This window comes from Sapajus apella, unplaced genomic scaffold (genome assembly GCF_009761245.1).
Source record: "Sapajus apella isolate SASKATOON/1434 unplaced genomic scaffold, GSC_monkey_1.0 scaffold2, whole genome shotgun sequence".
Classification (NCBI taxonomy): Eukaryota; Metazoa; Chordata; class Mammalia; order Primates; family Cebidae; genus Sapajus; species Sapajus apella.
In genome coordinates, this window is record NW_022436942.1 from 80330358 (window position 1) to 80355436 (window position 25079).

Below are 25079 nucleotides of genomic sequence, written 5' to 3' on the forward strand. Positions count from 1 at the left end.
ATGTTGGTCAGGCTGGTCTTGAACTCCTGACCTCAAGTGATCCGCCTGCCTCGGCCTCCCAAAGTGCTAGGATTACAGGTGTGAGCCACCACGTCCAGCCGTGTGTATATTTTTTAACAGATGAGGTCTTATCTGTCATCCAGTCTGGAGTGCAATGGCACACTCACAGCTCACTGCAGCCTCGAACTTTTGGGTTTAAGGGATCCTCCTGCCTCAGCTCCCTGAGTGGCTGGGTCCACAGGCTCACGCCACCATGTCTGGCTAATTTTTTTATTATTTTGTTGTACTGACAGGATCTTGTCCCCTTGCCCAAGCTGTTTTCCAACTCCCGGGCTCCAGCAGTCCTCCCCTCTCAGCCTCCCAAAGTGCCAGGATTACAGGTGTGAGCCATTGGTGCCTGTCCTGTCCTATATCTTTCTTTCTTTTTTTTTTTTGACAGAGTCTCACTTGTCGCCCAGGCTGGACTGCAGTGGTGCAATCTTGGCTCACTACACGTTCCAGGTTCAAGCAGTTCTGCCTCAGCCTCCCAAGTAGTTGGGATTACAGGCGCGTGCCACCACACCCAGCTAATTTTTGTATTTAACCATGTTGGCCAGGCTGGTCTCAAACTCCTGACCTCAAGTGATCCGCCTACCTCGGCCTCCCAAAGTGCTGGAATTATAGACGTGAGCCACCGTGCCCAGCCCTGTTCTGTATCTTGATTGTGGTAGTGGTCACTTGACTGTACATGTTTGTCAAAACTCCTGGAACTGTACATTAAAAACAGAGAACTTTTCCAGGCACAGCGACCCATACCACCACTTTGGGAGGCTGAGGCAAGTGGATCATTTGAGGTCAGGAGTTCAAGACCAGCCTGGCCAACAGGGCAAAACCCCGTCTCTACTAAAAATACAAAAATTAGCTGGATATGGTGGCACATGCCTGTAGTCCAGCTACTGGGGAGGAGGGGGCAGAAGAATCCCTTGAACCCAGGAGGCAGAAGTTGCAGTGAGCCAAGATCACGCCACTGTGCTCCAGCCTAGGGACAGGGTGGGACTCCATCTCAAAATAAATAAATACATAAATGAATAAAGAGGACAGTCAGGCTGTGCACAGTGACTCATGCCTGTAATCCCAGCACTTTAGGAGGCCAACGCAGGAGGATCCCTTGAGCCCAGGAATTCAAGACCAGCTTGGGCAACATAGAGAGACCCTGTCTCTATAAAAAAGTTAAATAGCTGGGTGTGGTGGCTCACGCCTGTAATTGCAGCAGTTTGTGAGCCAAGGAGGGTGGATCACCTGAGGTCAGGAGTTCAGAACCAGCCTGGTCAACATGGAAAAACCTGTTTCTACTAAAAATACAAAAACTAGCCGGGCGTGGTAGTGCACCTGTAATCCCAGCTCTTTGGGAGGCTGAGGTGGGAGAATTGCTTGAACCTGGGAGGTAGAGGCTGCAGTGAGCTGAGATTGAGCCTCTGCACTCTAGCTTGGGCAACAGAGCGAGACCCCATCTCAAAAAAAAAAATTAAATAATATAAAAATAAAGAGGACACCGGCTAGGCATGGTGGCTCACGCCTGTAATCCCAGCACTTTAGGAGGCTAAGGCAGGTGGATCACCTGAGGTCGGGAGTTTGAGACCAGCCTGACCAACATGGGGAAACCCTATCTTTACTAAAAACAAAATTAGCCAGGCATGGTGGCACATACCTGTAATCCCAGGGCTGAGGCAGGAGAATCCCTTGAACTCGGAAGGTGAGCCGAGATTACTCCGTTGTACTCCAGCCTGGCAATAAGGGCAAAACCCCATCTCAAAAAAAATTAAAAAATTGCCGGGCGCGGTGGTTCACATCTGTAATCCCAGCACTTTGGGAGGCCGAGGCGGGTGGATCACGAGGTCAAGAGATCGAGACCATCCTAGTCAACATGGTGAAACCCCGTCTCTACTAAAAATACAAAAAATTAGCTGGGCATGGTGGCGCGTGCCTGTAATCCCAGCAACTCAGGAGGCTGAGGCAGGAGAATTGCCTGAACCCAGGAGGTGGAGGTTGTGGTGAGCCGAGATTGCGCCATTGCACTCCAGCCTGGGCAAGAAGAGCGAAACTCCGTCTCAAAAAAAAAAAAAAAATTAAAAAATTAAGACGATAGATGCTCCTGAGTTCGTTGCTTGCTGTTACATGGAAATAAGGGCTCAGTGTTGTCAGGTGTTCTGATAGTTCAGAAAAATTCTAATCTTTCTTTCTTTCTTTTTTTTTTTTTTTTTGAAAAACAGACCCACTCTGTCACCCAGGCTGAAGTGTAATGGCATGATCTCGGCTCACTGCAACCTCCACCTACCAGGTTCAAGCAATTCTCCTGCCTCAGCCTCTCAAGTAGCTGGGACTACAGGTGGTGCCACCATGCCTGACTAATTTTTGTATTTTTAGTAGAGACGGGGTTTCACCATGTTGGCCAGGCTGACCTCAAATGATCCACCTACCTCGGCCTCCCAGTGTGCTGGGATTATAAGTGTGAGCCACCTCACCCGGCCAATACTAACATTCTTATGTCTCTATAATATGAAATGTCACAATTTTTACAACATTAGCAAATCATTCAAAATTTTACTAAACTGTCTAGATGTTAGTTTTTACTATGATAAAAACATGGTCACCCCTTTTGCTCCCAAATCATCCTCAAAGTACAAGAGAACAAGAAACAGAAGGAGAAAATCCATATTTAGTGAAATAAGACAACACCCGTAGCCCCAAGCCTACAGAAGCAGAGCCCAGTGAAAGCAGGCCGGTCCTCTCCTGGAATCCCAGAAAGTCTCAGGAATTGGAAGCTTCAGTGCTGCCATAGGGAGGGGACATCCAGGTTCTCATCCCCATCTTGTGGTGGTCTTGGGTGACTAGCTCTCTCCCTCTCCAGGTTTAGCTTCTGGAGAAATGAAATCAAAGAGGCTCCAGAACTGGGGATGGCATAGAATGAGTGCAGGGAGTGAGTGAGTTGCCAGAGGCTGAGGGCAGAGAGATTTAGTGGCAGTGGGCAGAGCAAACAGCAAAATGACTGCCCTCTTCCCTGACCTTGCTCCAGAAACTGAGCAGCCAGACACACATTCCCAGAAGGCAATTGGAGGTCCTCCCCTGGGCAATCAGAACCACCCACAGAGAAGACCTCCAGATACTGACATTTAGAAGCCTCCGACCAGAGAGCCGCCTGGCCACCCACTGGCTCACTCACTGACAGGCCAGGCTCCTGCCGTACACACTGATCCTATCAGTCATCCTCATGGGCTCCTTTCCAGACTTCTGAGGAAAGCTTCCAACATGAAGAGGGAGTTCAAAACAAACTAAGAGAGAGAGAGAGAGAGAAAGAAATATAAACAATTCAGGAGCAAAAGATAACTTCAAATAAACTCAAAATATTCTTCTTGGAGAGATAAGAAACAATATTGCATACATGAACCAAGAGCAGGATGCTGTTGCTATTAAAAAAAAAAACACACACACACACACACTCAGAAAGTAAGGAGGACCTCTAAGAAATTTTTCTGAAATGAGGTATAATTTTTCTTTTGAGGTGGAGTCTCACTCTGTTGTCCAGGCTGGAGTACAGTGGCGTGATCTCAGCTCACTGCAACCTCCGCCTCCCAGCTTCAAGCAATTCTCGTGCCTCTGCCTCCCAAAGTGCTGGGATTACAGGCCTTAGCTACGACGCATGGACTTTTTTTTTTTTTTTTTGAGACGGAGTTTTGCTCTTGTTGCCAAGGTTGGGGTGCAATGGTACAATCTCGGCTCACTGCAACCTCTGCCTCCTGGGTTCAAGTAATTCTCCTGTTGTAGCCTCCTAAGCAGCTGGGTTACAGGCACATGCCACTATGCCTGGCTAATTTTTCTTTTTATTTTTTTGTATTTTTAGTAGAGATGGGTTTTCACCATGTTGTTCAAGCTGGTCTTGCACGCCTGACCTCAAGTGATCCACCCAGTTCAGTCTCCCAAAGCTCTGGGATTATAGACATGAGCCACTGTGCCCAGCCTGAAATGAGGTATAATTTTTAAAATTTTGGTAAAATTTTCTTTTTAGTGGGTCAAAAAGGCAAAAATGAGAAAATGTAATATAAATGGAGGGTTGATTCAACAAGTTCAATATCTAAAAGAAGTTCCAGAAAGCAAATGAAAAAATAAAAGGGAGAAGATAATCAATTAGATAATATAACAAAATAACTCTCAACTGAAGACAGGAATTTTCAGGTTAAAAGAGCCTACAGAGGCTCAACCTTTTTAACCTTAAAAGGACCTACACTGGCCAGGCACAGTGTCTCATGCCTGTAATCCCAGCATTTTGGGAGGGTAAGGCTGGTGGATCATGAGGTCAAGAGATCAAAACCTTTCTGGCCAACATAGTGAAACCCCGTCTTTCCTAAAATACAAAAATTAGCTAGATGTGGTGGCGTGCGCCTGTAGTCCCAACTACTCGGGAGGCTGAGGCAGAAGAATCGCTTGAACCTGGGAGGCAGAGGTTCCAGTGGGCCAATATCACACCACTGCACTCCAGCCTGGCGACAGAGCAAGATTTCCTCTAAAAAAAAAAAAAAGGACCTGTAATCCCAGCTACTCAGGAGGCTGAGGCAGGAGAATTGCCTGAACCCAGGAGGCGGAGGTTGCTGTGAGCCGAGATCACGCCATTGCACTCTAGCCTGGGTAACAAGAGCGAAACTCCGTCTCCAAAAAAAAAAAGGACCTACACCAAGCCACATAATTATGAAATTCACAAAATTCAGAACACTAGTGATAAAGAGATTTCAAGGCTTCCAGAGGAAAAAGAGCTCACACAAAAAGGATCTGACATAAAAATGACATTGGACATCTCAAAAGCAACAAGACAATGGAACGATACCTTTCAAATTCCAAGGACAAATGATTTTTTTTTTTTTTGAGACAGAATCTTGCTCTGTCACCAGGCGCCAGGCTGGAGTGCAGTGGCGAAATCTCGGCTCACTGCAACCTCCGCCTCCCGGGTTCAAGCAATTCTCCTCAGCCTCTGGAGTAGCTGGCACTACAGGCGCATGCCACCATGACCAGCTAATTTTTGTATTTTTTTTAGTAGAGACGGGGTTTCACCATATTGGCCAGGATGGTCTCGATCTCTTGACCTTGTGATCCACCCGCCTCGGCCACCCAAAGTGCTGGGATTACAGGTGTGAGCCACCGCGCCCAGCGTCAAATGATTTTTAATTTACATTCATTTTCCTAGCCAAACTATCAAATACGTGTGCAAGTAGAATGAAAGCACTTTTAGAGATGCAAGGTTTCAAAAGTTCTTTCCATGTCCTTTCTGAAAAGGCTTCTGGAGGATAGGCTTCTGCAAAACGAGGACGTAACCAAGGAAGACAAAGACAAAGGATCCAGAATATAGTAGATTTTACACAAAATCCCAGGGAGGGGAATCGAGACTCCCTCCTTGTTCTTACGGACATTGATTGTGAGCTTGGAGCACCTTTCATGACTGGACTGCCCACGCAGTGGTCCTTTGCTTTTTGCATTTTTTGTTGTTGTTTTTTATTTTATTTTTTCCATTCACCTAATACACATATTTGCTTTTTGCATTTTTAACTGCAATTTCCCCCAAGAGTCTTCCCTGATACAGTCTCTTAGGAATTGATGGTGCAATTAAACAAGGCATGTTTCTCCATTGAATGTGGTCCCTGGGTTGCCACTTTGCAACCTCAGCCTTGAGGCTTATCTCCTTCCAGGGAACTGATTTTTTTTTTTTTTTTTTAATCAGCCCTGCAGAAACAGGGCCTCAAAAAATTGGATTAAGACTCAGAATTGTTCCTCTACATGGAAATCTTTAGTAAAAGTCGAAAGATTTATACAATTTGAAGAGAAACCAGAGACAGGGAACTGATTTTAACCTTTTTTTTAAAAAAAAAAAAAACCCAGAGTCTCACTCAGTCACCCAGGCTGGAGTGCGTGGTACAATCTCGGCTCACTGCAGCCTCTGCCTCCCAGGTTCAAGCAATTCTGCCTCAGCCTCCTGAGTAGCAGGGACTGCAGGTGCATGCCACCACACCTGGCTAATTTTTTAAAATTTAAAATTTTATCCTATGACTGTATTTCTAGTTATTTATTTTTATTTTTTAAAATTTTAAGTAGAGATGGGATTTCACTGTGTTGCCCAGGCTGGTCTCAAACTACTGAGCTCAGCCAATCCACCCACCTCGGCCTCCCAAAGTGCTGGGATTATAGGCGTGAGCCACCAACCACACTCAGCCAATTTTAACTTAAGTTAAAAATGTGTGTATACATAATACATGTTTATTTTGGAAATTAGAAAATACAGGCTGAGTGTGGTGGCTCATGCCTGTAATCCCAGCATTTGGGGAGGTCAAGGTGGGAGGACTGCTTGAGCCCAGGAGTTCAAGACCAGCCTGGGCAACATAGGAAAGCCCCATCTCTACAAAAAATTAAAAATTAGCTGGGCGTAATGATGCCCACCTGTGGTCACAGCTAATTGGGAGACTGCCACCCCCACCCCAGACTGGTTTTGAGGTGGGAGGATAGCTTGGGCAGGGGAGGTTGAGGCTACAGTGAGCCGTGATCACACCAATGTGACACAGTGAGACCCTGTCTCAAAAAAAGAGATAAAATATAGGTAAACATAAAAACAAAAAAACAGGGCATGGTGGCTGACACCTGTAATCCCAGCACCTTGGGAGGCTTAGGCAGGAGGATCACTTGAGGTAAGGAATTCGAGACCAGGCTGGGCAGCATGGCGAGACCCCATCTCTATAAAAAATACAAAAATTAGCAAGGTGCAGTGGTGTGCGCCTGTGGTCCTGCTATTTGGGAGGTTGAGGCGGGATCACTTGAGCACTGGAGGTTGAGGTTGCTGTGAGCCATGATGTCACAACTCCACTCCACTCCAGTCCAGGTGACAGAGTCAGACCGTGTCTCAAAAAAAAAAAAAAAAAAAAAAAAAAAGTGGCTGGGCATGTAAACTTACCAAGGAGACAAGTCTTCAGATGAAGGAAGGCAACTCAAAAGATGAACTTTCAAACATTTCCAACCAGCACTGGGAACAGTAGTGGGAGGGAAATCTAGATCTCATGCCTGAAAGCTGCCAGACATCCAGCCTATTTTTCCTTGTAGACATTTGTAAAGAAGTTAGTGTGACAATTTTGGTGAGAGCACTCTGTTCCCTTCAGGAGGCCCTTGTCAGGAGGAGGGTGGAGACGGGTACTCATCCCCCACCCAAATCTGGAACTGAAACTAGCTTCAAAGCCCAGTGCAGAGCCAGATTGGTGGCTCTCACCTGTAATCTCAGCATTTTGGGAGGCCAAGGTAGGTGAATCACTTGAGGTCAGGAGTTCCAGACCAGCCTGGCCAACATGGTGAAACCCCATCTCTACTAAAAATACAAAAAATTAGCCGGGCATGGTGGCCGGCACGTAGTCCCAGCTACTCAGGAGGCTGAGGCAAGAGAATCCCTCGAACCTGGGAGGTAGAGGTTGCAGTGAGCCAAGGTTGCGCCACTGCGCTCCAGCCTTGGGTGACAGAGCGAGACTTTGTCTCAAAAAACAAAAGAAACAACAACAAACAGAGTGCAGGAATGGCTGTGGAGGACTCTGGACGCCCTGCTAGGATTAGGATGGATGTTGCTGGCTCACTGGCCTCACTGGCTCTCCTGCTGCACTGCCACCCCCACCCCAGACTGGTTTTGAGCCCCGGAAACTTTGACAGCTTTCTAGAGGTGTCTGTAAGTTAGGTTGTGCCATGTGAAGTTGACGTTTCTGCAGGTCAAAAGTGGTAGGCTATTGGCAATTTCTAGGCACCTCTGGTCTGGATGATCCAAATCCTCCAACCTGTGGCACGTTTATTTAGTACTCATTTTGTGCCAGCGTCCCTGCTAAACACCTTATAGCCATTTTTATTTATGTTTATTTATGTATTTATTTTTGAGACGGAGTCTCACTCTGTCGCCCAAGCTAGAGTGCAGTGGCGTGATCTGGGTTCACTGCAACCTCTGCCTCCCGGGTTCAAGCGATTCTCCTGCCTTAGCCTCCTGAGTAGCTGGGACTACAGGCGCCGGCTACCACGCCCGGCTAATTTTTCTTATTTTTAGTAGAGACAGGATTTCACCGTGTTAGCCAGGATGGTCTGGATCTCCTGACCTCGTGATCCGCCCGCCTCAGCCTCCCAAAGTGCTGGGATTACAGGCGTGAACCACGGCGCCTCGCTATAGCCATCTTTAAATTGTCACAAGTTTCTGAGGCACAGGAATTGTTCCCCATTTGACAGAGAAGAAAACCCTGGCTTAGATACTCCCCTTTTGGAATTGTTTCAAGCGCTGGCTTGTCCGTCAAACTTAAACAAAACAAAACAAAACAAAAAACAAAACAGCATCCTGAGTTGAAGTTAAAAGAGCTGGGGTCTGCAGGCCGCTGGGCTCAGGGGCGCTGCCACTCAACTGCTGCGCCGCGCTGCGGACGTGCACGAGCAGCAAGTTCCCAGCTCTCTAGACGCCAGGTCTTAGAAAAATCCTGTCGGGGGGGTAGGGAGTTGGGGAGAGACAGCATGGGGAGAAATGCCAGATATAGGTGATGGGGAGGAAGGCAGCAAATCACATTACCACGTGTGTACCTATGCAACAATCTTGCATGTTCTTCACATGTACCCCAAAACCTAAAATGCAATAAAAAATAATAATAAAATAAAAAAAGAAAAATCCTGTAGGTATTCAGACACACAGTCTTCCCATCGATACGATGAGATAATGGGGACAATAGCCACCACGCCCGGCCAATTCAGACGTGAGCTGCGAGGACTCGGAACCGCCGGGCCGGGAAAGCAGGGCCTGGAGGCAGAGGAGCCCCTCCCGCACACACCACGTGGAGCAGGCCCGGCCCGCGGCGAGGCCGCAGGGCTACTCCCGGGGCGCGGGGCGGGGAGGGGGTGGGACCAGCACGGCCCCACTCCGCCGACGCCTCTCCCAGGCCATGACACCGGCGAGCTGCTCCGCCCGGCCACCGTGTCCCTCGGCACCCGCGGCCGCCGGGAGGGGAGGAGGTGGCCAGGGGCAGGGCCGGGAGGCGTGGCCTCCGCTTCCCTTTTTTTTTTTTTTTTTGGTCCGGCTAAGGAAACGTTCCCCTGCGCCTTTAAGAGGCCGATGCGGGCAGCCGATTGGCCCAGACGCCCCGGTGACGTCACGCCGGGGCCGGCGCCCTCCCCCTCCCGCCGCGCCGCGCGCTCGCGGACAGTCGGCGCGCGGGCCGGGCCGGGCCGGCGCCCATCAGCACAAGCTGCTGTAGCGTCTCCCTGGGCTCCGGGGGATGCCGGGCCCTTCTCATGGCCGCCGACGTCTTCATGTGCTCCCCGCGCCGGCCCCGCAGCCGGGGCCGCCCGGTGCTGCTCAAGCCCCAGGTGCCCGAGGACGACGACGACTCGGACACGGATGAGCCGTCCCCGCCGCCCGTCTCCGGTGCGGCCACCTCGGCTCGGGCCCACGCGAGCACCGCGCCGCCGCCGCCCCGGGCAGGGCTGGGCCGCGACGAGCCTCCGCGCCGCCAGCAGATCATCCACAGCGGCCACTTCATGGTGTCGTCCCCGCACCGGGAGCACCCGCCCAAGAAGGGCTATGATTTCGACACGGTCAACAAGCAGACTTGCCAGACCTACAGCTTCGGCAAGACCAGCTCCTGCCACCTGTCCATCGACGCCTCGCTCACCAAGCTGTTCGAGTGCATGACTTTGGCCTACAGGTAGGGACCCCAGCGACCTCCGGATGCCCCTCTTTGACAAAACGAGCGTGGAGGGAAGGGCCACCTGGCAACTCCGTGGCTTCATGCATTTCTTTTGGATCTTACCCCGTCGGGAGGGTGTATGAATCTGGGGTTCCCCGCATTGCCAGAGGGGCCGGGGTCCTGGCCGCCTCCCCTGCCAGCAGTTCCGGGGTCCTTTCGGCTTCACGTTCCCCATCCAGGCCCTCCCCTCCAGTATCCTGGGGCCACCGATCTTGGAGGAGAAAGAGGTATAAACACTGGCTGGAGCTTGTGTTACCCGACTCCGTCCCCCAAACGCTTTGTGTGTTTCCCGCATGTCCAGCAGTGGTCAGGACCACCTGTTCGGGGTGTCTGGAGGCTGGCTCTGCTGTTTAATGGTTGTGTAACACCTCGGAGCCTGTTTCTTCCTTTATCAAAGGGGAATGACTGTAGTGTCTGCCTCCCAGGGGCTGTTGTGGGGATGGAGTGAGATGGGTAAATTGCTTATTCCAGTGCTTGGCCAGAGTTAGGTGTCCCTGCACCTGGAGGCTGGCCCCCTTACAACCGGCTCATCGGGAAGCCCTCCCCCATCTCGGGAGAGTTTTGGGTGCCTCCTAAGAAGACTTTTGGTGCCACAGCTGTTGGAGGTGCAGTCTGTCCTCCTGGCAAGTCGGAGGGTTTTCTGGCCGGTCCTGAAACATTATATGAGGGAGATGTCAGTGTTGAGGGCAGACATCCCAGACACCATCCTGACATGTGGATTCGGCTCTGGGCAGAGATCCCTCTTTTCCAAGTCAGGGAAAATGCCTGGTGCTCAAAGATTAAAGCACTTTTCCACCCTCTCTCCCTTCCCCAGGATGAATATTAGGTATTTGCTGCAGATAACTTTTCTGCCTGTGCAACAGAACTTCTTTGGGCGGACAGCACCAGCCTTGAGCAGCTCGGCCCTGCGTAAAACTCATGATAGGATCGCTGCTGAGTTGAGCGTGTTGCATTAGTAACTGGACTGGCTGGGACTGTCTTAGATCTGCTCTGCAGGCATCTCGGGAGAAGTTTCCTAGGAGACTCCAGAAACAGTGTAATCAAAGAGCAGGAATATCCTGCCCCCCACCCCACGTTTAAACCTGGATATGCTTGTGAGCTCCAAGCATATCCAGGTTTAAACATTACGCGTTTAACTGAAGTTAAAATACTAGACACTTAGCTCTGGTTGCCCCCACCCCCACCCCCCACTGCTGCCATCCCAGGAATAAACGATTAGTCAACTTGTTCTTTGTTATGTTCCTGAAACACCCCTATTTCCTCTCTTGAAGGTTTCCCTGATGATCTGTTCTCGTAGCTCTTCCTCCCATCCCCCGTACCCGGCACATTGGTCAGTCTCTGCTGATTCTCTGGTCTTGCCAGTTTGAGCTGGCACTGAGCCTGTAAAGATGTTCTCCTTTTTAAAAAACAAATGGTGTTGAGTCTGCAGCTCTGTGCGCCCTCCAGTCTCAGATTTTGAGCACTTCCATTGTAATCAAACCCAACTGATCACAGGATATGCTATGCCTCGAGAGAGCCTTTTCAAACGAAGCTCGAGGTGAAAGACTGGAATGTGTCTTATTAAGAAAACTTAATCCTCTTCTTTATTTTAATATAAATGTCACATATACAGGGAGAGAATGGATGATTGAGTCACCAGAGGCATGGGCTGGGAAGGTCTCACCTAAGTAAGCTCTGCTGAACGAAAACGAAATCAGTCTCCCCTTTGCACTGTTTGGGTAACCTAAAGGCTTATTAAACAACACCAAAGAATTTTAGTAATGGCATTTTCTTTCATTTATTTCAAAAACATTTTGGCAGCCAGCCATTGTTCAGTTAACTTTCTTGATTGCAAAATGCACCATCAGTTTGGTTCAAGCTTACCTTGCACTCTTTGCTCTCTCCTTTTGCTGCTTTTCCCTGTGCCTAAGGTCGTCCTCGCTAAGGTCTACGCCGCAGGCCCTTGGATGGGATCTGTCCAGTCCTTTCTCATGAAGATGCCCTTTGTCTGTCTGTGTGAGGCTGGTTTGGCCAGTCCTGAGTTTAGTTGGCAGTGTGGAACTTTGGTATGGATGACAGACAAATGACTCAAAACCAGTTGTCTGGGCTGTAGCCTCTGGCACAGAAATAAGCTAGGAGAAGGTGAATTTCTGACCCCAGCTCTCCTAGTGAGGACCACTACCTGGCTTTCAGGGAAGGCAGGTCAAGATTGGGGCAATGCCGGGTGCGGTCGCTCACACTTTAATCACTTTGGGAGGCCGAGGTAGAGGATTGCTTGAGCCCAGGAGTTCAAGATCAGCCTGGGCAATGCAGCCAGACCCCATCTCTAAAAAAGAAAAAGAAGGGCCGGGCGCGGTGGCTCAAGCCTGTAATCCCAGCACTTTGGGAGGCCGAGGCGGGTGGATCACGAGGTCAAGAGATCAAGACCATCCTGGTCAACATGGTGAAACCCCGTCTCTACTAAAAATACAAAAAATTAGCTGGGCATGGTGGCGTGTGCCTGTAATCCCAGCGACTCAGGAGGCTGAGGCAGGAGAATTGCCTGAACCCAGGAGACGGAGGTTGCGGTGAGCCGAGATCGCGCCATTGCACTCCAGCCTGGGTAGCAAGAGCGAAACTCCGTCTCAAAAAAAAAAAAAAAAAAAAGAAAGAAAAAGAAAGAAAAAAAGGATTGGGCAGGACAGAAAGAAGACTTAACCTCAGAGGTGGTCTGGCATCCATCCCTGTTGGGTTGGTGCCTTCTCTGCAGGCTGTCTGAGCCCTCCCCTCCTGCCTGGGCTGAGGAAGGCCAGCTGGGTCTCCTCTTCTGTGACTGTTTCTGGCCTAGGTTCTTTCTAACTTCAACTTCCTGTCTGTCCCCTGGCCTCTTCGTTCTAGCTGCCTAACTCTCCGAGGTACACTCTGCTTTTTTGTTGTTATTTGATTTCCTGTTAGCTGCTGCCTCCCAGCAGTTTCCAGATGAGGTTCAGCAGCTCTTTGGGGAGGAACTGAGTGCAGGGGAAGTTGTGGTTATTTTTTACTGAGTCCTGAGAAGTGGCCTAGGGATTCGACCATGATCCTCAAATGGCAACAGCTTCACCTCCTGAAGGGTCTTTGCCCAGGGCTGACTTTGGGTGGGGAACAGGGTGTTTGAGGACTTGGGTGTGAGTGCGCCCAGGGCATGCTGGGTGGGGAACAGTGCAGATGGGATTCCATGTTCTTCTCACTCTGTTTTGCTGAGAAGCCCTGTGGCAAAGGGTCTTGATTTGGTCCGGAAAACAAGTGCTCAATTATTGAGACATTTTGGAGAGAAGGGGTTGCCTTTGCCCAAGGCAAACCAGGTGTAAATGATGGTGGTGGTGGGGGGTAGTTAGCATACCTTGTCTAAACCCTAAGAACTCTATTCTGTGGGGAAGATAAAACTTCCCTGCACGGTGGAAGTGAGGATCAGCAGAGATAACCTCTGGGAATGCGGCTGGTGCTGGCGAATAACAGACTAGAGGAGGGTTAACTGGCTCCGCACAGCAGGCGGGTGATGGCGGAATTTTAGTTCTGCATCCGCATTCATCTGACATTTTTTTTGTTTGTTTTCATCTGACATTTATGAGGAGCCTGTGTCATATCTATGAACTGAAGGAAATAGTGTATCTGACTGGGGTCTTAGCGGGGCTTTCGCATGCCTGCTTGACACATACTAAATAGAAGCATTCTTGATTTGACCGGGTGCTTTCTGAGGCTCTACAATGGAGCTATGTACTGCAGAACATAGTTCATGGTTCTTGCCCTCTTAGCACTGTAAGGAATGTCACACATGTACATCACCCACACAGAATGGTTTTTTTTTTTTTTTTTAATTAATTAATTAATTAATTTTTTACTAAGATGAGGTTTTACCATGTTGGCCAGGCTGGTCTCGAACTCCTGACCTCTAGTGATCCGCCCACCTCGACCTCCCAAAGTGCTGGGATTACAGGCGAGAGCCACCACGCCTGGCCCAGAATTTTCTCTTTTTTTGAGATAGGGTCTCGCCCTGTTGCCCAGGCTAGAGGATAGTGATGTGATCATAGCTCACTGCAGCCTTGACCTCCTGGGCTCAAGCAATCCTCTTGTCTCAGCCTGTTGAGTAGCTGGGACTGTAGGCACACACTATCATGCCTGGCTAATTTTTTATTTTTTGTTAGAGATAGGGTGTTGCTATGCCTCCCAGACTGGTCTTGAACTCCTGGACTCAAGCAGTCCTTCCACCTCAAGTGATGGGATTGTAGGAGTGAGCCATGGTGCCCAGCCCTGCCCACAGATTCTGAACACGTCTAGTGTGTAGCTTTTTGTGGTTGGTTTTGGTTCCTTTTATTTGCCTTTTTAGAAACTCCTTATCTCAGGGAGCCTTGGTATGAATATTTCAGGGTCGGGGGGAAGAGATGGTCTTTTTCTGTATTTAGAGATAATCAGTTTTTGGAAAATGGGTTTCTGTTTAAAAAGCGGATGTTTGAGTAGACTTACATTAGGGCTTGTAAGATAATCTTGGGTTGTAAGCTTCTAAGATGGACCCCCGGCAGGGCGTGGTGGCCCACGCCTGTAATCGAAGCACTTTGGATGCCAAGGTGGGCGGCTCACCTGAGGTCGGGAGTTCAAGACCAGCCTGGCCAACATGGTAAAACCCCATCTTAAAAAAAAAAAAAAGATGTAGCCCCCTACATGAATGCTTTGTATAGTAACTCTTCATTCTTGATCAAGGTGGGAATCTGTGCCAGACTTAAAGAATAGCAAGGACCAAAGGTTAGAGCACTCTGTCTTCCAAATCTTGAATTTCCAATAGAAGAACCTTCTAATGCTAGACACAGTTAACCAGTTGTAAATGGAAACCTTTCACGCAAATAACTAAATTGGTTTTTCTCTTTTGCAGTCCTAACGAAGATAAGCAGTATTTCTACTCTTGCATTCTTCAGTCTTTAACCATTGGATAGTGTGCCATTGTGGGGTGTGCACTGAGGCAGGAGCTGGGGCGCAAGAGATGAAAAACAGTCTCTCTCCTCACAGGCTAGGCATAGTAACTTACAGTTGTAGAACAGTAAGGGCTGTGAGAACTGTGACCAGGTTTTGTGGCAGTACCGGGGAAGGATGTCTCAGCCAGACTGAGAGAGTGCGTGTGTGTGCATGCATGTGTTGACATGACCAGGAGCAGTGCAGATGGTTTTCCTGACATCAAGGTTTAACGCGTATCTCCCCTTTTGCTGTTAACTCTCAAAGATTATGGATCATATTACCGAACAGGAAGCCCCAGTGCTCCCCGCTTTATCGGTGTGGGACCAAACTTCCACTGTATGTAGAGGCTGGTTGGTTCATTGCCCACATGCTGGAAGGGGAGGAAGGGTTGTTAGACTTGGGGAAACAGAGTCTGGGCAATGAGGCTAGAGGAGATGATGGAGGGAGGTTATTTTCTGGGGGGGAGAAGAAAAGAGAATTCACATAAATTGAGCATTTATTTTGTTCCACATTCTCTTTCCATTTTGAGATGGAATTTTGCTCTTGTTACCCAGGCACGATCTTGGCTCACTGCAACCTCTGCCTCCCGGGTTCAAGGGATTCTCTTGCCTCAGCCTCCAGAGTAGCTGGGATTACAGGCATACGCCACCATGCCCAGCTAAGTTTTTTTCTTTTTTTTTTTTTTTTTTGAGACGGAGTTTCGCTCTTGTTACCCAGGCTGGAGTGCAATGGCGCGATCTCGGCTCACCGCAACCTCCGCCTCCTGGGTTCAGGCAATTCTCCTGCCTCAGCCTCCTGAGTAGCTGGGATTACAGGCACACACCACCATGCCCAGCTAATTTTTGTAGTTTTAGTAGAGACGGGGTTTCACCATGTTGACCAGGATGGTCTCGATCTGTTGACCTTGTGATCCACCCGCCTCGGCCTCCCAAAGTGCTGAGATTACAGGCTTGAGCCACCGCGCCCGGCTAGTTTTTTTCTTTTTAGTAGAGACGGGGTTTTGCCTCAAGTGATCCACTGGCCTCGGCCTCCCAAAATGCTGGGGTTACAGGCTGTCAGCAACTGTGCTCAGCCTCTTTTCATGATCTTAAGCAACTCACCCAACAACGCTCTCAGATAGGTGGTGGTGGAGTCCTCATTTAAATAAACAAATAAATTAAAAATCAAGCTCAGAAGTTAATTAGCTATGTTGCAAGAGATTAGGCAACTTGTCTGTGGAAAAATGTCTCTAGCAAAAAAAGTGACCTCCCTTATCTGCCCACAAAAGCTCGGCTGCTGTTAGAGGGGAGTGTAAGTGCCAGTTCCTCTCCAGAAGGGGGAACCCAGATGGGGAAGGTGGATGGCTCGGGCTACTCCACATCCCTCTGTGCTGCCCTCCCTGCCACTGAAACCCTGTGCTTCCCAGAGTGCATGAGTATCACATGCCCCTGGAAGCCGCCCTGATGTCATTTGGCCTGTGTCATGGTGTGGTCCCGGCTTACCAGAATCCCTGCTCTCTTCACCTTTGACTTCCCCACTGAGCCTAACAGTGTCGGCGCAGCCTAGATGATTCAGAATTATATGATGGATTGAAAGGGACACTCAGGGACCTGGAAGCCAACTTTATAACCTTAGCAAAATCTTTTTTTTTGAGACAGAGTCTCACTCTGTTGCCCAGGCTGGAGTACAATGGTGCAATCTCAGCTCACTGCAACCTCCACCTCCTGGGTTCAAAAGATTCTCCTGCCTCAGTCTCTTGAGTAGCTGGGATTACAGGTACACCACCACACCCGGCTAATTTTTGTATTTTTAGTAGAGATGGGGTTTCACCATGTTGGTCAAGCTGTTTTTTGTTTTTATTTTCCTGCTTGCAGGCTAATAAGTTAAGCGGCTCCTGTTTATCTTCAGCTCTGTATAGACAAACACAAGCTTTGTGGAACGTGCTTTAGGGGACATTGGTGTGGAGTGGGACAGCAGGAGAAGTGCTTTTGCTGGATGATGTTTGTATCATGGCCTGCTTGGGCTGGTGTGGTGGGCAGATTAATGGCCCCCCAAAGATGTGCACATCCTCATCTACAGAACCTGTGACTGCGTGAGGTTATATGGCAAAGGTGAATTGGGGTTACAGATGGAATTAAGGTTGCTGGTCTACTGACCTTAAAATAGGGACATTATCTGGATCATCCGAGTGAGCCTGGTGTTATCACAAGCGTCCTTAAAATTAAAAGGGAATCAAAGAGAGAACCAGAGAGCGAGCAGTGGAGGAAGGACGTTGGCTGCTGCTGCTGGCTTTGAAGATGGAGGAAAGGCCATAGGATTAGAATATGGGCCCCTCAGAGCCTGAAAAGGCAACGAGATGAGGCCTCCCCCAGAGCTTCTGGGAAGAACGCAGCCCTGCCGAACCTTGGTTTTAGCCCTGTGAGTCCCAAACCAGACTTCTGACCTCCGGAACTGTAAAATCATAAAGTCTGTTGTTCTAAGCCACTAAGTTTGTGGTAATTTGTTACAGCGACAGCAGCTCATCTTCACTCTTCTTCCACTACAGGAGAGCACAGGAGCCTACCCTGGTGTAAGACTGAGCTATGCCGTGTGTCCTCGGCACCAGCCGGGGCATGTAGTGATAGGAGGGCCCTGGTTATAAAAGGAAAGGCTTGTGAAGTGGATCCTTGTTCCCTGGTATAGTTTCTATAATAGAGCATTGCAGAAAGTTAATTTTCCTTTTTTAAAAGGATTTATGTAATGGCCAATGGGAGCCTGAGCTCTCACTCCCTAGAATTGAATTACTTCTTGGGTATAAACTGTACAACCCTGATAGCCAGTGTCTTAGATGATTGCTTTCTGTATTTTGTTGGCGTTCTCTTGTCTATGATTAGCACTCAGCCTACAGGGCTGAATTCCAATGTGTTTTAGGCAGACCTCTCTGCATGAATCAGGGGCCCACTGCTAGCCTGTGGAATGGGGGTGCTGATTACCTCATGCTAACTCCAGGACTGGCAGATTTCAGTGGAAACTGGTCCTGGGTTCCAGGCAGTGCTAGGTCCCCAGCAGGGGGAGATGCTGTTCTTCACTGTTAGGCCAGGCGCCTTGAAGAGATTGGCTTTCATAGGCTGGCCCCCACCCGCTTTGCATCCCGCCTTCTGGCTGCCACTGGCTCTCACCCACCACCCTGTTTCTTCTCTGGTGGACAGCTCTGCTCCTGGAAGCTTCTGCGTCCGCCAAGCTTGAGCCTGCTAGGGCCTGTGTTTTCAGATATGGACCTCGCTATGAGCTTCCTGGGACCATCAGCGCTCTTTGCCAGTTGTCTAATTGAATTAGCCCTGTGGTCTCCATGTCTGATGTTTGAGAGGGATCCTGGCTGGGCCCCACAGCATGAGGCTGGCTATGGTCTGGGTTTGGCTGCCCCAGCACGAGTGCTTTTTCCCTCCGGAAGTATTAATCAGGCACATCATGTTGTGTGTGCAGGCACGGTTCTAGCCCTTGGGGATAAAGCAAGATGGGTTAGTCCTCTCCCCTTATGGGACTTCTATTCTAGTGGGGGGATCATCAGCACATCAGATCTTATATTGTGAGTGCAGGCAAGAATGGGAAGAAGATGAAAGTTAGAGAGTGCTAGGGCTGGGGAGGCTGGGCAGATACTTCAGGCTGGGCAGAGAAGTCCTCTGAGGCAGATGACCTTTCCGGGTGAACTCTGAAACCTAAGTGGCTAATAGGAGCCAGGCACCATGGTCGTTCCAGGTGCGGGAAGAAGCCCAGGCAGAGGCCCTTGGTCGAGTGAGCTTGGTGCCATCGTAGGGTTAGAAAGAAGGCCGGCTTGGCTAGAATGTTGAGGGCAGGGGTGAGCAGTAAGAGGTAAGATAGAAGAGGCAAGGGGCCCGTGGGCCAGGGTAAGAAGTTAGGAGACGGTTTGGGTTGCACTGGGAAATACTGGTTTACCTCTGCAGGGTGGCTCGCGCCAGTCTACAGGAGATGGGTGTAAGGAGGGCGAGAGCAGGGGCAAGGCTACCAGTTGGGCAGCTGTGGAACTCCAGCCTCAGACTAGGACGGTAGCAGCCGACATGGTGAGGAGCTGGATTCAGGGTGGTTTAAGGACTTGCTGGTGAATTGGACCTGGCAGATGAAAGGAAGAAAGGAATCAACAGTGACTCTGAGATTTGGCCTGAGACCTGGGGCCATTACTGAAATGAGGAAGGTTGGAGAAGGAGCGATCCGCTGTGAAGCGGGGTGCGTCATGCTGAGGACACCACAGTGCACCAAGCCCAGCTGCCCCAGTGCTGCCCTGATAGCCAGAGGGCAGGTAGCTTCCCTGAGAAGGCCTGAGGAGGTGTCAGTGTGGTGGGCACCACAGCTGTCCACTTTGCTCTGCCCTGCCTAGGTGCCCTGGGTTTCTTCTTGCCCCCTGAACTCTGCTGTCCCTCTCGAGGGGTGGCTTTGGAGTTTGGAGCTTGCATTCTGAGTGCTGGGGAAAATGTACCTCCTGCGGGCTGTTTCTGCTCAACTGGGTCTGGTGGTGCTGGGGAAATACTGTTGGCTTTGAATTCCCCAGAGACCTCTCCAAGCCTAGCGTTCTTGATGTATTTGGGAGTTGACTGTACCATCAGAAAAATCTAGAAAGAGGCAGTGGAGATGGGGTGATTTGGGTAGCTCCAGAAGTGGGTCCAGGATCTGGAGAAATAATTCTAGAAATAAGTTTCCATGTCATTCACCTTTAAGTCTCAGAAGTGAGCATGAAGAATCCCCATTGGGTAAAGGAGAGGAAAGGCTGAGGAGTGAGAAAAAGCTCCTAAAAAAAGACTGAGCAGTTCCCACAAAGAGGTGGCTGTGGGTAGAAGCAGCGGCCTGGGGGAGTTTTCAGGCATTGGAGAGGGGAAGCAGCTTCTCTGTTGAGGAATATTTTGCGAGTGGGCGATCCAGTTTGAAAGCTGGTTACTATTCCTTCCTTCTAGGCCTGTGGGCAGGGAAGGAGGGCAGGGTGTTTGCTGTGCTCCCATGAGGCAAATTCGGTGACCAAAACAAAAAAATAGCTTCTTATATAGAAAGTAGGGAAATTAGCCTGGTTTTCAAATATTCACCCAGTATTCTAGAACAGTCTGGGCCAGGTGGAGTGGCTCACGCCTGGAATCCCAGCACTTTGGGGGGCCGAGGTGGGTGGATCACGAGGTCAGGAGATTAAGACCATCCTGGCTAAGATGGTGAAAGCCCATCTCTACTAAAAATAGAAAAAACTGGCTGGGTGCAGTGGCCCAAGTCTGTAATCTCAGCACTATGGGAGGTTGAGGCAGGAGAACTGCCTGAGCCCAGGAGTTCGAGATCAGCCTGGTAATTGTAGCGAGACCCACCCCCCGCCCCACCCCACCGCCATCTCTACAAAAATAAAAAAAATTAGCCAAGCATGGTGGCATGTGTCTGTAATCCCAGCTACTGGGGAGGTTGGGACAGAAGGATCCCTTGAGCCCAGGAAGTGGAGGCTGGAGAGCTATAATCATACCACTGCACTCTAGCCTGGATGGCAGAGCAAGACCCTGTCTCAAACAAGCAAGCAAGCAAACAAACAGAACAGCCTGAAGAACCTTTTTATATGCTTACATGGCCACATGGTAACCAGCCCATTCACAAATGGGCTGCCTCATTTTAAGACTGGCACTTGGGACCTGCCCAGATAGCTTGAAACTAAGCTTTTTTGTTGATTTTTTTTTTTTTTTTTTTTTTTTTGAGATGGAGTCTCAGTCTGTCGCTCAAGCTGGAGTGCAGTGGTGTGATCTGGGCTCACTGCAACCTCTGCCTTCTGGGCTCAGGCAATTCTCCTGCCTCAGCTTCCCTAGTAGCTGGAATTACAGGCGCCTACCACCATGCCTGACTAATTTTTGTATTTTTAGTAGAGACGGGGTTTTATCATGTTGGCCAGGCTGGTCTTGAACTCTTGACCTCAAGTGATCCACCCACCTTGGCCTCCCAAAGTGCTGGGATTACAGGCGTGAGCACTGTGCCTGGCCTGATACTAAGCTTTTGAGAGAAAGCAAATCAATAAATCCCTTTTATTTATTAAAAGGAAACACTTTCAATGCATTCTTAAAACTGTACATAATTATCTTAGCTGGCTGTTTTAAACAACTGTTTTCTAGTTGAGTAAGGGGGTCTTTTAAATTGGCTTCTTTGTTCTTTAAATTTTCAAACAGATCTTTCTCTGCCTTGGAGCAGAAGCCTCTTGCATCCATTTGTAGTCAGACTTTTTTCTTTTTAAAGCAACTTTCTGTAAGTGTAATTTACATAGCATAAAATGTGCTCATTGTAAGTGGAAGGTTCAGTGATTTCTTTTTGAATTGTGCAGTCATTGTCACAGCCCAGTGCTGGGACATTCCATCACCTCAGTAAGATCCCCAAAGTTCGTCATGTTGTAGCACACATCAGTATTTAGCTCGAATAGTGCTCAGTTTTTTGGATGTACTACATTTTGTTTCACTGACATGTTTTTGAGGAACCACCTAATGCCTTTGTGATTCGGATATTGACTTCCCATTCCCTCTAATAAGCCTCTCTTACAGAAACAGCTAGGAACCACCTTACGGGGTGAGAAGGAAATGGCTGTGAGGTATGTGGAAAGATGATTCTTGCCGTTTGGGAATGTGAGCCTAGTGTGATGGAAGCCACAGGACAGCGGTGCCACAGGTTAGCGTCTACCACTTAGCTCCTCTATGTCTTGGTGCCAATGAGGGTGGGAGATGCAAGAGAGAGAGGATTAGACTGGAGTCATGGTTACCAACCTTACTCTTCTTCATGGCTTGATTTTTTTGAAAGGCATTACCTTAGGAACAGTGCATTCAGTAATTTAAAAAGAAACAAATTATCAGTATATGCTACAACATGGATGAATCTCAGAAACATTATATTGAATGAAATAAGCCTTACCCAGCTGGTGTGGTGACTCACGCCTGTAACCCCAGCACGTTGGGAGAGTGAGGCAGGCAGATCACTTGAGGTCAGGAGTTTGAGACCAGCCTGGCCAACATAGAGAAACCCCGTCTCTACCAAAAATATAAAAAATCAGCTGGCATGTGCCTGTAATCCTAGCTAATTGAGAGGCTGAGGCAGGAGAATTGCTTGAACACAGGAGGCAGAGGTTACAGTGAGCCAAGATCTTGCCATTGCCCTCCATCCTGGGCAACACAGCGAGACTCCGTCTCAAAAAAAAAAAAAAAAAAAAAACCATAAAATAAAATAAGATGGATTAATGGATGGAGAGATGGCTTAGTGGTAATAATTGTAGAATCCAGGTGGTGGGTACTTAAGTATTCATTGTACAGTTATTTCAACTTTCCTGTATATTTGATGATTTTCTTAGTTATCATAATTCATAAAATGTTAGGAAAATTGCATTTATTTAAAGAATGACCATCCTGGCTTTATCATGGGCAAGTAAATACTTTGAAAAAGATTGATCTACCTGAAGCTATCTTCCCAGAAATAAAAGAAAAAATATTGAAAACAGCTTTTGAAATGAAGTATTGATGCATGCTCCAACATGGAAGAACCTTGGAAACTACACTAGGTGAAAGAAGCCTGTCACAAAAGACCACGTTTGTGATCCTGTTTATGTGAAAGTTTCAGAGTAGCAAACTCATAGAAACAGAAAGCAGGGTAGTGGCTGTCAACGGCTGGGGGAAGGGAAAATGGATAGTCACTGCTAACGGGTTTTTTTTTTTTTTCCTCCTTTGAGGCTGTGATGAAAATGTTCTAAAATTAGGGTGGTGATAGTTACACAACTGAATATACTGAAAACCACTGAACGCTTTTAAAAGGTCACTTTGATGGTATGTAAGTTATGTCTCAATAAGCTGTTACGGTTTCAAAAATATTGAAAACAGTTTTGATTTTCAACATTATCTTTAGCAATCTGACTTGGGAAGTGCAAGATCAGATGATCTTAGAGATCCTAAAATGTCAGTGTCTAGAAATTCCTTAATTCTGTATCTTTACTGTGCACAGTAAGTGGAGGAATGTTTGGGAAAGTGACCTCCTTGGAGCATTCCTTCTAGACTGAAAATGACTGGGGAATTGGTTTCTCCACCTTCCACAGAGCTTGCAAGATCATCCTCTGTAAAGTTAGTTTGTTAAAACCTTTACAGCCGGCCGGGCGCGGTGGCTCACGCCTATAATCCCAGCACTTTGGGAGGCCGAGGCGGGTGGATCACGAGGCCAAGAGATCGAGACCATCCTGGTCAACAAGGTGAAACCTCGTCTCTACTAAAAATACAAAAATCAGCTGGGCATGGTGGCGCATGCCTGTAGTCCCAGCTACTCGGGAGGCTGAGGCAGGAGAATTGCTTGAACCCAGGAGGCGGAGGTTGCGGTGAGCCGAGATCGTGCCATTGCACTCCAGCCTGGGTAACAAGAGCGAAACTCCGTCTCAAACAAACAAAAAAAAACAAAAAAAAACAAAAAAAAAAACAACCCTTTACAGCCAGGTTCATTGGCTCAGGCCTGTAGTCCCAGCACTTTGGGAGGCTGAGGCTAATGCATTGCTTGAGCTCAGGAGTTTGAGAGCCTTGGCAACATGGCAAAACCTTGTCTCTATTTAAAAAAAAAAAAAAAAAAGACCATTACTTCTCTTAACATTGTTTATCTGGGACAAGGGTCACAAACTTAAATGCTCACAGGGGTCGGGAAATAGGATATCTGTAAGGCTAAAAGGAACTTTTATATTTTCCTCCTTTTAATAAAGTCATGATCATGGAGAAATCTTTCTTTTTTGGGAACACTGTAGGCATAAACTGCAGTTGACTTGGTCTCAATGGCAGGCAGCAGGGAGTAGTGGAGACTGTGGCCAACCACAGAGTGTTTGCTGAAAGGGCAGCCATCACTCAACTTCGGGTGATTCTTGCCATTTGGGAATGTGAGGCTAGTGTGATGAGATCTGATGTATTTGAAAAACTGGAGGAAATCTGGATTTAAGGTTGGAATTCAGCTATTAGCTATTCTGGGGATGTGAGTTTAATCTAGATTGAACCTGGTTTAGAAGTGAGTCTTGGCCTAAGAGATAAATGTGGTGTGCTGTTTGTCACAGATCAGCTCTGGCACAAGAAATATTGTTTTTTTTTTTCTTTTCTATTTTTTCTTTTTTTCTTTGAGACAGCATCTCTTTCTGTTACCCAGACTGGAGTACAGTGGTACAATCTCAGCTCATTGCAATCTCCACATCCCAGGCTCAAACTACCCTCCTGCCTCAGTCTCCCAAGTAGCTGGGACTACAGGCACGCACTGCCATGCTTGGCTAATTTTTGTATTTTTTGTAGAGACAGGGTTTCGCCATGTTGCTCAGGTTGGTCTTGAACTCCCGGGCTCTAGCAACTCACCCGCCACGGTCCCGCAAAGTGCTGGGATTACAGGTGTGAGCTACTGAGCCCAGCCAAGGTAGATTTTTTTTTTTTTAGGTGTTCTTATGCTTTGTCTACCTTCTTGCCTCCACTCTGTTGAAAGTCGAAGGACAGTAATCTTCTGAATACCAAATCTAAGAGTGTCTGCCTGGTAAACCCCAGAGGTATGCATGTGCCTAGGAGACAGTTACTCTGAGTTATGAGGAGCTAGGGTGATGATTTTAAATATTCTTGTCCTAGGAATGGAGGGCATATTCTCCACTTTGTGGAATTCTTGGACTATGGCTTACATTCCATTTTAAACTCTCACTCTGGCTGGGCGCGGTGGCTCACACCTGTAATCCTAGCGCTTTGGGGGGCCAAGGTGGGCAGATCTCCTGAGGTCAGGAATTTGAGACCAGCCTGACCAACATGGAGAAACCTCATCTCTACTGAAAATACAAAATTAGTCGAGCTGGTGGTGCATACCTGTAATCCCAGCTGCTTGGGAGGCTGAGGCAGGAGAATCGCTTGAACCTGGGAGGCGGGGGTTACAGTGAGCTGAGATTGTGAGATTGCACTCCAGCCTGGGTGACAAGAGCAAAACTTCATCTCAAAAAAAATAAATAAATAAAAATAAACTATTACCCCTCAGCATCACCACCATATTTGACTAGGATAATGTTGTTTGCATAGGGTAATTTTGGGATGAGGGAAGGAACAATATTTTGAGCTATAAGCAGTTGATTTGGCTGGAGTTGAAACAGAATTACAGCATGAACTTAGATGGAGGAGGCCTCTGTCTTGGCTCTTCCTTAGTTTGTGACCTGCACGTTTTATATTATGTTACATATCTCTGGCTTTGCTTCCCCAGTGTGTGTGTTGTGTGTGATGTGTGTTGGTGTGTGTGGTATGTTGGTGTGTGTTGGGGTGTGTGTGTTGGCATGTGGGGTGTGGTGGGTGTTGGTGTGTGTGGAGGGTTTGTGTTGGTGTGTGTGGTGTGTGTGTTGGTGTGTGTGGGTGTGTGTTGGGGTGTGTGTGTTGGCATGTG

General features: G+C 48.3%; 1 protein-coding gene and 1 non-coding gene across 4 annotated transcripts in view; one reads left to right on the forward strand and one right to left on the reverse strand.

Moving 5' to 3' along the window:
- Positions 1-5741: 5741 nt before the first annotated feature.
- LOC116527634 lies at positions 5742-5857 on the reverse strand. Its single transcript, XR_004258635.1, has one exon. It is a non-coding gene; the product is annotated as a U5 spliceosomal RNA (small nuclear RNA).
- Positions 5858-9184: 3327 nt separating this feature from the next.
- The window catches only part of MLXIP (MLX interacting protein), a 64889-nt gene continuing 48994 nt past the window's right edge, over positions 9185-25079 (forward strand). For all 3 annotated transcript variants that reach the window (XM_032242510.1, XM_032242513.1, XM_032242519.1), the window contains exon 1: positions 9185-9719. In XM_032242510.1, coding sequence (XP_032098401.1) covers positions 9307-9719 — 413 coding nt within the window. In that variant the 5' untranslated portion in view covers positions 9185-9306. The remainder of the gene's footprint in view (positions 9720-25079) is intronic.